The sequence below is a fragment of the Sapajus apella genome, unplaced genomic scaffold (genome assembly GCF_009761245.1).
Source record: "Sapajus apella isolate SASKATOON/1434 unplaced genomic scaffold, GSC_monkey_1.0 scaffold45, whole genome shotgun sequence".
NCBI classification, from domain to species: Eukaryota; Metazoa; Chordata; class Mammalia; order Primates; family Cebidae; genus Sapajus; species Sapajus apella.
The window spans coordinates 17,870,131-17,884,487 of record NW_022436985.1 but is presented as its reverse complement, the minus strand read 5'-3'; the positions used below and the strand labels follow the sequence as shown (position 1 = coordinate 17,884,487).

The following is a 14,357-nucleotide window of genomic DNA, read 5'->3' as shown; positions in this document are numbered from 1 at the left end:
TGTTCCATAAGAATATATACATATATACATAAACATACTATGTGTACATTCACATATATGTGCACATAGTGCATATATATTCATATATATATGAATGTGCACATAGTATGTTTATATATATATATGTATGTGTATATATATATATATATATATATATATATAGTATGTGCGTATATATATATATATATACACACACACACACACACACACTCCCAAATCAGTCAGTGGGATAATAGCAATAATAGCATGTTCATGTGATGGATTACTCTAACAAAAATTTATCTTTCAAATATGTATAAACTGAAGATAATTACTTCCATTAATTTAAGTGGAACATGGTGTTATTTTAAAGATGCCCTGAAAGGTAAAGGCCAAAGACAATAAGAATGAAAGATACTAGTGATAATACAAAGAATGGAAAAGTCTAGTGTTGCTATTTTCCAGCTTTGTTGCATTGGAATTGCCCTAAAAAAAAATAAAAAAACTATAACAAATTTCAGATTTACAGAAATAAAAGGTAAACAATTGGTTTACAGTTTTAAAACATTTTTATGTTTTCTACTCTTTCACTTTAATATATAAAAGGAAATGTCTGAAAATACAAGGGCATTTTATGCATAATAGTACTGACTCAGGCTACAACAGTTTTGTTTTTTGTTTTTTTTTTTAACGGACCCTAAAATTTGTGACAAAGTTCAGCTATATGGAACAAAATATTTTGATGGAACCTAAAAACTAAATTTAAGAATGTAGTCCCTTTTAAAAATAATGATTTTTTGGAGTAATAATATTGAGTAGCTAGGCTATCAATATAAATACATGTTAATAATTTTTTTAAAGAATGCAGTCATTAGCAGCATAATTCTTGGCACTAAAGACATTTGAAGCATCAGATCAATTGAGTGAAGGTTTCAATCTGCTCTGAAAGACCCACTGATGGTTACACTTCACAAATGTGATGGGAACACAATGGAATGTGATGCAGAATCTCTACTATACAGATGTTTATTCTATTTGAAGATGATATCATTTAAGAGTACTGAGCATTGGGTGATTTGTAAACATAATGGAGTACAGAGCCATCTTGAGAAGGTCGGAATCACTTAAGAAGCCATCACTAAAAAAGGCAAGGCCAGTTTGAGCCTGAAAGTTCAGAAGCGGGACTGAAAGGTACGAACATAAATCTAAAATTAGAGATGTAAACAAGAGGTAGAGCCCAAAGCCTTTGCCTTTGAGGTTTATCAGGCTTCTCTGCTCCCTTTTAAATGAGCTGTGCAACCTATCTTCTCTGATATTTTTGTGGGTTTTGCTGTAGCCTTAAAAAATTGGAGGATTGAGATAGTGTTCTGTCAGAATGAACATTCTTGAAAAAGCAGTCGCTGTCAATCATTTCAAAAAATGAAATTACATCTCATCTGCACAACTGACAAAAGTCCCCTCAATATACTGAAAAATATTTATGTTGCTTATTTCACCAAGGACACAAAAACTTTGCCACATACTACCATTTGTGCTTAGGCCATTGCTCACTGGCTACTTCCCCCTGCAAAGGATACTTCTGAGTCAGCAGCTCTCCTTTTTCTCAAGAAAGGGAGCCTAAATTTTATCACTGATAATATTTTACATTACTATAGAATCTTTATTATCTTACCATTCCCAGGAGTTCTTTCTTATCAGGGTAATATTTTAACCAATTCTATTATGTCACATTTACGTGTGCACAATTAGGACTTCTTGCAGTATTTCCACTGAAAAGTCAACAAATTCTTGAATTTTATGCTTCTGGCTGAATGTAGGTAATAGAGAAGGAGAACCGCCCAAAAAGAAAATGTTTGCTTACTTCTGACTTAAAACATTTTATTTTTTATATGCAACTATAGGGATGAAATCTTTATGAATATGAATCAATTCAAGTCAATACAATTGTGTAAATTTTGTTTTACTAAAAAATTACATCCGTCTGCAAAAAATCTAATTCAAATTCACCTCGCTGTTATAAAAAACCTTATAAGTTTAAAAACAAATGGTGGATGTACTTGAGTGTTACTAGCATTCTTCAACTGCTGTGTACACACTTTTATGTCTGCTTACTGGTGAAGGAGGGACTGCCGTGTGAAGGTTAACATAACCTCGATTACAGCCAAGATGCTCCTTGGAGATTTAATTGGTTTGTGGAACTACTCCAAAACTAGGGCTGTGCTTTCTTCTTTCTTTGCCTTTCTGCTCCTCTGACTCTCTCTTTTCAAATCAAAAAGGAGAACGCATGGTAATGCATCATTTATAAATTACCTTGTTACTGCGAAAAACAAAACACTGCTTTGAAAACCAAACAAACTCCTGCTGTGGACTCCGGCATGTTTGATGGAGGCCCTTCAAAAGAGTCCACGGCTTAATGGAGGTTGTTTATGTGGAGACTTCGATCTGTACCTGCTGTCCCCTGTCACTCCCTGGAAACTTGGCGGCAGATGTTGCAGCGTTGTTGTCTCTGAAGTGGCTTTCTGTCCTCGTCTCCCCACCGCAACGGAGTCAAACTACATTAGATCTCTTATTTGTGCCTAAGGCAAGTTTGGGAGCGCAGCTGTGTCCACCCCTACTCCTACCTTTGGTGTTTCAGGCCTCCAGGCAGCGAGAGCGAGACCAAAACGGTTCTGCCGCTCTCAACTACCTCCGCTGACAATCCGGCCGCTCGCTGCGGGCTGGGGAAGCTGCTGCCGCCGCTGCAAACAGATGTCAGCGACAACCTGCTAGCTTACACCTGGACGCGCGGCCCTCACCTCACGCGCCGCGCTGAAACATTCATGACTCGGAGGACTTCCCGCCGCAATCAAAGCCCGCGCCCGGCGTGCGGCCCGCGGACCCCGCCACCTCGTGGGGAGCTGGCGCGCGGAAGGGAGGGCGAGAGAGGGCCCGAGCGGGAGACTGCTCGCCGGCTTTGACACTTTATGCCTGAACTTCAATTACTTGATCAAGGACTTCAATTCAGCAGTGTATTCTTCCGCAAACGAGCCCGCTGCGGCCTCGGAGCCATTAAAGGGGAGCATTTGGCTCGAAATTCACCGTGACCGGACTTACAGAGAAAATGTGCGTGACTCTGGGTTGAGTTCTAGGAACGCTGATTTGTTTATACAACAGAACTTGAGTCTCAAGAGGCAGAATCTGCAGTAAACAATTATAAATAAATGACAAGATTGTTTTCCTAGGTAGAAAACATGCTGTTGACTAGGCAGAGGTTGCATTATTTAGAACCATTAGGCACCACCTGAAAACAATTGTGTTTTATCGTCTCCCAGGTGGCATAAAGTTTGTTTTGCCTTTTTCTTAGAGTCACTATTACTTCCTTTAAAAATCTGGTATAAGAAACCATTCTCATTTACTTCTTGACAATACACATAGAACTCCATCCACCTATAACTAAAACAATTGTTTAAACTCTTCCTGATTTCTACGGTGTACAAATTGCTTTATAATCACACACATGCAACTTGTATACTGGTACAAATACTTCATAAGAAACATAATCAAAAGTAAATATGCATATATACACACACAAACCATTATGAGCACAGAAAACACAGGAAAATAAAATTACTTGCAAAATATGTTCACCAATTTATATGTTGATAAAGTTTCTTTTAAAAAGAATTGACCTTAACAGACAATAACATTTGTTCCAGTGAACTTTTTGCTATACATAGACAATTCTTTTAGAGGGAATTAATGTATCTAATCTAAGCTGATACAATGCTATTTACAAATTTCCTAATATTAGATAATTTGTTGAGAAGATAGATTTGTTGATATAAAAGTGATACACATTTTCAAAGGGCAATGGACATCTCTTAAAGATATAAAATCTTTCATAAATTAGTCTAAGTTCAATGTTTTTCATTTTATCAGATTTTGATTATGAGGGGCGTAAGTTTGCAAATAATAGGATTTCACCCTTGTTTAGAGCCCAATTGTAGGCGTGATTATTTAAAGCTAACAAAATAACTCCAGGACTAATTTTTCTCATTCAACGAATGATTATGCCCGGACTTAAACACACACACACACACACACACACACACACACACACACACACACACTACTCTGAGGTCAATTAATTTTCTCCTTTCTTCAAGCAAATATAAATATAGATAAGACAGTTGTTTAAAAAACAGCCAGAGAAGTAGGGAATACTACCACTTGGGCCTCTTAGACCCCTAAATTTTAATTTTCTTTATTCTACGTAATTCCATGAGATAAACCATGTCTATATAAACTAAATTGGTAAAAAAAAAAAAAAAAAAAAAAAACCCATAAGGTTCAGTGACTTTAATTTTTTTACCAAATAGCCAGAGTAAGTAGAAGGTAACAGTGAGCTGCGAATGTCTTCTCATGCATAGATAAAGCATTACCAAAGCAGATCATCCTATTTTAATATCATGCATCAAAATTATCTGTGCCAAATATACTCTAAATTCCTGATACTTCCTGCCTCTGGGTCATTATTTTCTGAACAGGTAAATTACTGAAAGTTCCCCAAATGAAAGATACTCTAAAGCCAAAAGAACTGCAATTTAAGAAATATTATGTGCTCTTTCTATAAAATGGAAATAAAATTTGTATGATATTAGAGTCTCGATACAGTTTACATCACTGCCCCATGCAAATATGATTTTATTTAAACAAATAATTATTACCTTTTGGATAATATTTTTATGTTTACATTATTTTAGAGACTTTTTAAAAATTCACTGAAATATTTACTATAATTAAGTGTCCTCTGATTGCTGCAGATTCTTTTTGGCACAAATATCACAGAATCACACAGTTGCCTTTGTAAATAAAGATATTCACTGTGCTTGTGATTATAATAATAGGGCAACTGAAGGCTTCATTTGTTCAAAAGAAGCCAACTGAAAATTAGAATATAAAAATGTATAAAATAGTATAAGAAATTGTCAAAACAGAGTGAAGGCATAGTGGAAATAAATGTATTTAAGAAGAATCAAAGAGAATCAAAGAAAAAAGAAGGAAGAAAGGAAGGAAAAGAGGGAAGGAAAAAGGGAGGTGGGGAGGAAGGGAGGTATGACAGCACTTTAGAGACAGTGAAACCAAAATAGTATGGTTTCCTAATACATACTGCAAACTTATAAAAAACTAGGGGGCCTTTCCATTATCCTAATACACAGAAAGCTATTTCACTAATATAGTGGGATAATTCTTCCTGTGTATTTTTATGATTTAATCTTTGGAAAAAATGTAGGTTAAGGTTTATATGTGTGTGGGACAGGAAATTTATATTGGAATTAATTCTGCAAAATAAAGAAGACCTGGTTGATGATGTAGAGTAGACATAAATTTGGATTTTTTTTTTTTTTTTTTTTTTTGAGACAGGGTCTTTATCTGTTGCCCATGCTGGAGTGCAGTGGTGCCATCTCAGCTCACTGCAACCTTCACCTCCTGGGTTCAAGCAATTCTGCCATCTCAGTCTCCTCAGTAGCTGGAACTACAGGTGTACCCCACCAAGCCTGGCTAAATTTTTGTATTTTTTGATAGAGACAGGGTTTAACCATGTTGGCCAGTTTGGCCTCCAACTCCTGGCCTCAAGTGATCCACCTGCCTCAGCCTCCCAAAGCTGGGATTACAGGTGTTGAGCCACCACACCCAGCAACATTGAGATATTCTTAATAATATTTGTGAAACATTGGAAATGAAAAGCTGGGGGAAAAATGTGGGGGGCAAAGATTTCTCAAGTTGTCTAAAGGGAAAAGGTCATATGCTGATAACTATAGACTTGACATAAAACCTCAGTCTAAAACAAAATGATAAAAATTATAAAGAAGCACTAGCAAGAAACTTAAAGACAAAACAGCAAATCATGCCAAGCTTACCTGGTTTTCTTGAGCAAAGCATGTATGGTTGGTTTGGTTGTATGGGTGAATAGATAAATACACATTGTATGTTAAATTCAGCAAGGAATTTAACAAAATTTATTAAATATCCTTGGGAATAATGTAGTAAACTTAGTTTGTACTGTTGGATAGGTTCCTAGCTTTTAACACAGTTATGTCACTTAACTGTGAAGTGTCCATCTATGAGGAAAGGCTCTCATGGGATGCCACACTGAGGCTTTAACATTGGCTTGAAATAAAAACTTGCAGGTAAGAAAACTTCAGAAGCACTAAAGCTAAAAAGAATAGGTATGCCGATCAAAGATTAACTCAGACTGCATCAGGCACACATAGAATCATAATATATATCTGATGAAAAAAACAATTAATTGAATCAACAACTGATGTTTACTAAGCCTGAAGTCCTGCACTTAAGTAAAAACAAATTTTTAAAAAGGCATAAATAGCATAGGAGTAGAGTAGGAAAAGTGGGATTTTAGTTAGCCTCACATAATAAAAGTCAGCTATATTTTATCTATACCTCTCAGGTTCAGGATCTTTCAAAACTGAAAGTTTTATCCTACATTTGTCACCAAAATTCACTTGGAAGCAATAAGTTTTATATACTAATATACAATGGAAAATGTCTGAATAATACTATTAGGAGATGATGCTTTACCTAATATTTGATACACAGACTATATTATATTCCTAAAATCAGAAAAATCCTGAATTTTAAAACAATCTGACCTCAAGAGTTAGAATAAAGGCTTTGGACTTATCTTAGACAAAAGTGTGACCAAATCGATTAAAAAAACAAAAGCAGGCCGGGCGCGGTGGCTCAAGCCTGTAATCCCAGCACTTTGGGAGGCCGAGGCGGGTGGATCACGAGGTCAAGAGATCAAGACCATCCTGGTCAACATGGTGAAACCCCGTCTCTACTAAAACTACAAAAAATTAGCTGGGCATGGTGGCACATGCCTGTAGTCCCAGCTACTCAGGAGGCTGAGGCAGGAGAATTGCCTGAACCCAGGAGGTGGAGGTTGCGGTGAGCCGAGATCACACCATTGCACTCCAGCCCGGGTAACAAGAGCGAAACTCCGTCTCAAAGAAAAAGAAAAAAAAACCTTTGTCATAATAATGGAAAGGAAAGCATTATTCTTCAAACATGGAAAAAATAAATACCATTGGGGCAATATTTGAACTATTATGGCATTATAATTTAAGAATGTTAAATTTATTTGGGATCTAACAGTACCTGATATATGTTAGGCACTAGGTAAATATTTGTTGAATGAATGATTATAATGCATCATTTTAAAAACTAAACATACCGATTTATCTATACTCAAATATTTCTTATTTTCTATTCCCAATGAGTCTTTCTGGTTTTAACTTCCAAAGCCCAGATTATCTGGCAAACCACAAATCACTGCCTCCATGACTTTGCTCACGATGCCACATCTATGGAAATGTTCAATCTACCTATCTCCTACCCATATTCAAAGACCTATATTTTTGAAGAAGCTTTCCCTTATTTCTTCTGAGGGAAAGCTAACTTTTATTCCTCTGTGTACTCAAGAGTACCCAGAACATATTCCAGAACAGATCTTATTTTCGTACATGTCCCAAACAAAGTTTAGGTTTCTTAAGGGCAGAGGCTACTATTTGTTTCTACCCTTCAGTATCACCTGACACCGTTTGTACATATTTACAATCCAAAAGCACTGAATTGAACAAAATGAATAGGAATAATGAAAAAAACAAAAACTAAATTGCAATCATGACAGTCAAAAGAAAATATGAAGTATTAGCAAGAGAGCTGAGACCACTGTCTGTTTTTGTTGATTAGTACACATTCAATGTTAGCTCAATACCCAGCACTTAATAAAGTGAAAATTATTGAACAAATAAGCTAGTGTCTAACTTGGGGAAGAAAAACTAAGATGATGCATGAAAACAATTTTAAAATACATGAAGTGAAAGTCTAGCATGAAAAATAGGAAGAAGGGTTATTTCATGTTGTTCCAGAACAGAACTCCAGATCACAGATGAATTTTAAAAGACACAAATTTCATTATGTGAAAACTTTTTAGAACTACAGTGATCTGATCATGAAAGAGGCTGCTTTATAAACCAACTAGTTCTCTCTACTTATGGTCCAAGCAAACAGTAAATGATGATCTGTTGGAAAAATTCCAGGAATAAGTTTTCTCAGATTTGGATTTTTAAAAAATCCTCTGAAGTTGAAGTTTATGAACTTTATTCCCTTGTTAAAACAGAGGAATGATCACATTGACACACAATGAAACAATTCTATTGAGGTAGGAGCCAGTACTGGATTCTGGAGGCAAGGCTTGGACACCAGACCTAATTAGTGGTTAACTAAAACAGGGAGAGGGCGAAAACACTTTCCCATAAGACACACTGACCAGGGTGCCATGTCAGTTTGCCATTGCCATGGCAATGCCCAAAAGTTACCACCATTTTCCATGACAATGGCTTAATGATCTGGAAGCTGTCATACCTTTTCTAGAAATGTCCGCACGATCCACCCCTTAACTTTCATATAATTAAAAGTGGGTATCAATATGACTACAAAACTGCCTCTGAGCTGCTCCTCTGGGCACTCTGCCTATAGCGTAGCCCTGCTCGGCAAGGAACAGTACCTCTGCTGTTGCTAACCCCTCTGACTCACCGTTGAATTCTTTTCTGGATGAAGCCAGGAACTTTCCCCGGCTAAGCTCCAATTTAGGAGCTCTCCTGACCTGCATCAAATTCTTTCCTGGATGAAGTTAAGAACTCTCCCAGACTGAGCTTCAATTTTGGAGCTCACCTGCCCTGCATCACTACTATTATGAACTGTACTGTCTCTGAACCAAACCTATCCATTGTTACACATGAAAAATTTTAAACAATTTTTCTTACATCAATACCATGGAAAATAGTACTAATATATTACAGAAATTATAAAACTAGAGTAATTGTAGCCAAATTTCCAACTACAGCTTCATATAGGCCTCCCGGAACGGAAAAAATACATATATATACTTATGTGTGTATGTATTTATCACTATCACAGATTTTTATAACTTTAAAGACACTTTTACATATAGTCAAGAAATACAATTACATCAACTGTTGAAGGCAGGGAACATATTTATACCTATAAAACAGATTCTGAGGCCTTTTCCCTAGGCCTCCTTGCTACTAAATGGTAGAGAAGGACTTTAGCTACTAACTCCCAGTCTGTTGGAACGTTGTATCTTCAAAGCCAAGGGCTGATGCAATGAGTGTGCTTATTGACGTATGTGTACAAATTTTAATGAATTTTAATGAATTACTTGAAAAAAGAATGGTGTAAAAATGGAGTTTGAAGATGCATTCTCACAATAGGTAATTTATAGAAAACTGTATGTAATAGAAATCTACACTTGACAATATTTCCTTCCTCAAGTGCAATAGGGCTTTAAAATCATTTTTTATTACTATTTCTCTGCCTTCATTATAATGACCCAAGGAGTTAGCTCTTTCTCATTACATTCTCATATACAAACCTCATCTCCTTCCTGAGGTCGCATCAAAGAAACCCGGTCATACTGCCGCCTCAACAAAGCCCAGAGAGCATCAAGACGACCCTAAGGGAAAATGAGATTTGTGAATTCCCAGAAAATGTACTCAATCTCTATTTACTGAATAAATGAACACATAAAATGAAGAAAATAAAATCTTCTCTATCCTCATTTCTTTCATAAAATAAATTAATAAGTAACAGAAACTTGGAGGTTCTCATTGCCAAGAAAGCATTCAGCTGTTAAGAGTGTCCAACAGTTTGTTGCATCCATCATCCCATCATCTATATTAAGTATTTCTCCTAATGCTATTCCTCTCCTATCCCTCTACCCCCTGCTATCCCTCCCATACCCCCTATACCCCGACAGGCCCCGGTGTGTGAAATTCCCCTCCCTGTGTCCATGTGTTCTCATTGTTCACACCCAAATACCTATGTAACAAACCTGCATGTTCTGCACATGTACCCCAAAACTTAAAGTATAATAAAAATAAAAAATAAAAGAGCTAGATAGTAAATCTTACAGGCTTTGCCAGCCATGTGGTATTGGCTGCAACTATTCAACTGCTGTGGTTAAAAAAAAAATTGTACGATGAATATCTGCAATTTGATCTACCTTAGCCCTCTTTCAAGTAGTTGAGGGGACTTAGAACTAAAAAAGATACGTCTCCATAAGATCTGAGTTAAATTACACAAAATTTCGACACTTACCTTGATTGGCGTGTACCATTTTGTCTGAGGAGGCTGGTACGTGGGTTTGGGTCGAGGTGGTCTAGGCCTGATGGGTTCTTCTGTTTCTTCAGGAATCTTCACCACAGCATTTTTGGCTTTCTCTAGCCTTGCACCTTCCTCAGTAGATCCTTTATCACCCCAACGAACCTGTAAAACAAAGGGAAAGTACTGTTATCTGTAAAACAAAAGGAAAGTCTTGTTATCTGACACAAAGTGCCCTAGAGGAACAGGCTGTTACTGAGCCTTTGATCCTTTGGTTCACATCTCAGAGTGAAAAAGGAGGTAAGCAGGTATCCTAATTCCTAATTTCTCCTCTTCAGAAATAGGTTTCTGAATAGGAGAGGATGAATAGGTTTCTCACCACTCCTTGCTGTATTTAATATTAAGATCCTTAAAAAAAAAAAAAAAAAAAAAAAGACTCTGTAAAAATCTGGAGCCAACTAAATTTGAAGCAACCATTTTTCCTTAGTTTTAAATAAAGAGTCCATTTGTGGTTTACATATGAAATGCATGGCAGTATGTAATTCTGTTCTCTAATTTGGTTTGTTCCCCTGCTAGCTAAACACATACCCATATGTAGTGATGACACTGGGAGAAATAGATGAAAATGATGATAGTTAGCATTTACTGAGTGATTACTATGTGTCAGTTCACATTTAATCCATACAAAAATGCAGCGAGATAGAGACTATATTTTCTTCTTTCCAGATGAGGCAGAAGGAGGTTAAGTGATGTGCTCAAAGTCAAACAGCTAGTAAGTGACAAGGCAGGGATCCGAACATGTGTAATCTGAAATGGATTAATAAGTTTCAAATTGGTTTGAATGCAAATGTATTTTATACAAAAGAGTTGCTTCTTCCAAACTTTTCATCACGTTTGATTAAGGCAAAAAGTATGATTTGAACATTTAGTTTTTGAAAGTAAAATAATTATAATAAGAGTTTTCTTTACTTTTATAGTTTTATTCTGTAATGTACTGTTCAGACTTTAGTTCCCAACTCATCTGAGTATGATTGTTTGGCATATGATTTTTTCATTAAGGAAGTCAAACCTGCAAAGACTGCTTTGAAAACAAAAATTCAGGAACACTAGAGAATTCCACAAATTATAGTAAATTTCCTTCTCTGAAAACTCTTGACATTGAAAAACCGCAAGATCAAGTGACTTTTATTTTTCAATAGATAGAAATTAAGAGCAAAATTTGAATCAAACTGGGCATGTAAATAGGATGCAGCCTCTGGAGAACGGCTTGTCCAAAGAGGAGTAGTGGGAAGTCCTACGAAAACCAAGGACATCACCAAAGACGGGCAAGATCAGAGGAGTTAAGCTCTAAAAAGCTATACTAATACCTACCCAGGGCACACTATGGCACACCAGAGTTAAGTTATTTCTTAAAAGAAGAATAAAAATAATAATAAAAAAAAGAACCTAAGACTTCCTAAAGCATTTTAATGATTATATTAGTGGGTAGGGAAAGAAAAGATTATTATTCATAGAAAGAGCTATTCAGGCTTTTTGATAAGGCTTACTTAGATGTTTTTACCTTTTTTTACTACAATTTTAGAATGGGCTTTCAATTTCAAGTGGGCCCTGTTGAGTCATTAAAATGTATCCATATCTTTCAGTGTGATCAGTGATACTAGAATGTTTTTTATGAGGTTGTTAAAATTGTTTTAAACACCATTAAACCTTTAGAGCTAGATAGTTGCTTTCTTTCCAGAGAAATGACCTCTCTCCAACCACAGTGTTGTCACCTAGATAAACTAACACTTGTGAAATCTTTAGATATAGCTAGATTGAATTAAAAACTCTAAAACTGGGACACATATCCTTGCAATTGTAAAGGCTCAATTTTAAGAAACAAAAAAAAAGTACACAGTTAAGTAAACACACAAATGTCATAACTTAGAGAAGTCATTCAAGGCAGAAATAGAAGTAGATACAATTTAGATCCAATCAGAAATGATAGGCTTTAGCATAGGCAGCTCCCTGGCCTATTTCACACTGATATTGCAGAGGTAATCATAATCATATCTTCTTTCGAGTTTCAACTGGCACTATTCTCAGATTTTAAAATATATGTATAAAGCTACTTAAACTAGAGTGCTGACCCAATGTGGTGTTTCTAGGGACTAAACTGTCAAATGACTATACTTGAGAAATGTAGTTGCTGAGATCTAAAGAAGATTCATTAAATAAATTCCTTAGTTTTAGTTCATGAGAGAGCTATTTAATCATCATCATCATCACCACCACAAACACCACCACAAACAATTCTCACTTACTCAAAGTCTGAAACTAGAAATTATTAGAGTTTTCAAATTCTTAAAAGCAATTAAATATACATACACGTATTAAACATACATATATGTATGTATACATTTTAATGTTTTAGTTTGACCACATTGAGACAGTTAAAAAGGACAAAAGAATAACAAGAATGACTACTAAAGGAAGCCTCAGCAGAATTAACATATCAGGCTTTATTATGGAAAAAAATAAGTGCAAGCTTGATACCTAAATTCTTCCAACTCCATTTGGCTTTCATTATAAGCAATAAAATTCCATAATATCCAGAGCATATTTGGATGACTAGGAGGTTATATCATTAAGGAGCAATTTCAGAATCAAGAAAAGAAACAAAAACAGTTTCACATTGAATTGGCAGAAACACACATTTGAAGTCACTAGGTATTGTGTATCAATTGTGCTAACAGTTGTTATTAACATCATCTCAGTTCCAGCTTTCTACAAATTCCCATTACCATAGTGTTTAAATATTTAATTTAAAGAAGGAAAAACAAAATATTATAGGTAAAAATTCCTATACTGACTTAAAATAAACTTAGCTATAAAAATCTGTTCTGTAATTCACATGTGTTCATAATTTCTATAATTCCTTTCACTTTTCCTAGTTTAAGGGCTTAAAAAAAAAAAAGTACCTTTCAGGTTTGAATAAGCATGCTTTTAAAACAAATTTTGTTTGTACGGTGGAGCCTGTCTGCAGCCCCAGCTGCATCAGAGAATCCCTTGGGCTCAGGGGTTCAAGACCAGCCAGGACAGCATACTGAGAATTCCCCATCCCCCACCCCAGATTTCTTAAAAAATAAATAAATGAAACATTATGTTTTCTATTTTACCTCTCCACACTTAAATAAATTCATGTTTGCAAACATTTAATGATACTTAATTCTCAGTTCAATTTTTATTGTGTATTTTTATATACAGGTTGAAGATAGTTCAAAAATCTAAAATTCAAAATGCTCTAAAACCTAAAACCCTTGGAGTGTCAACATAACACTCTAAGAGGAACACTCCACACCTGACCTCATCTGATGGGTCACAGTCACCACTTTGCTTCATGCACAAAATTATTTTAAAATACTGTATTTTTTTAAATTCATTTATGTTTGTATATTTTGTTTGTAATATGTAAACATAAAATGTATTTATGCTTGTATATTATGTTTGTGTATTTATTGTAAATTTTAAATTAATTTATATTTGACATATACCTTATACACATATTCTTATGTGTATAAGGTGTCTATCAAACAAAAATAAATTTCATGTTAAAACTTGGGTCCCCTCCCCAAGATACCACATTATGTGTATGCAAATGTTCTGAAATCTGAAGAAAATCCAAAATTTAAAACACTTGCAGTTCCAATCATTTCAGGTAAGAGATACTCAACCTATATCATGTTTCCCCTTTGTAACATCCACATATGCTTTTCCATTTTTTTCTTCATTCTCATTCTCATTTCTATCTTGTTGATGGAATACTTCATACAAGGTAGCCAAAATTACACAAAACTTAAATGGACCCAGATTTATTACAAGTTGGCTGAGGTTTTTTGTCACAAATTTTCTTCAACTGAAAAGGATGGGTGGGAACATAATTTCACATATTAATCACTCTTGAAACTTGAATTATAGGTTAGTTAGGGATGTGCGTGTGTGCTCTTGGCTCTGGTAAGTATAAACCAATTATGTTCTTTTTAACTCAGGACCCATTCAGGGGCTTACTCATATATTTCCTTTCCTTTAGAAAGAGATCTCAATCTTTGCAACACTGGAATATTGAACTAACAAAAATCTGACATTATTCCTAATTTTTTAAAGCAAGACTATTATTTATTCAATTAAGGCTCACATACTAATATCCTTACTTT

At 35.3% G+C, this 14,357-nt stretch overlaps 1 protein-coding gene across 1 annotated transcript in view; it reads right to left on the bottom strand.

The window, feature by feature from the left end:
* ANTXR2 (ANTXR cell adhesion molecule 2) overlaps positions 1 to 14,357 on the bottom strand; it is a 165,918-nt gene that overhangs the window by 50,779 nt on the left and 100,782 nt on the right. The window contains exons 15-16 of the mRNA XM_032239821.1: positions 10,162 to 10,329; positions 9,437 to 9,517 (exon numbers count right to left, since the gene is read on the bottom strand). Of these exons, the coding sequence (XP_032095712.1) occupies positions 9,437 to 9,517; positions 10,162 to 10,329 (249 nt within the window). The remainder of the gene's footprint in view (positions 1 to 9,436; positions 9,518 to 10,161; positions 10,330 to 14,357) is intronic.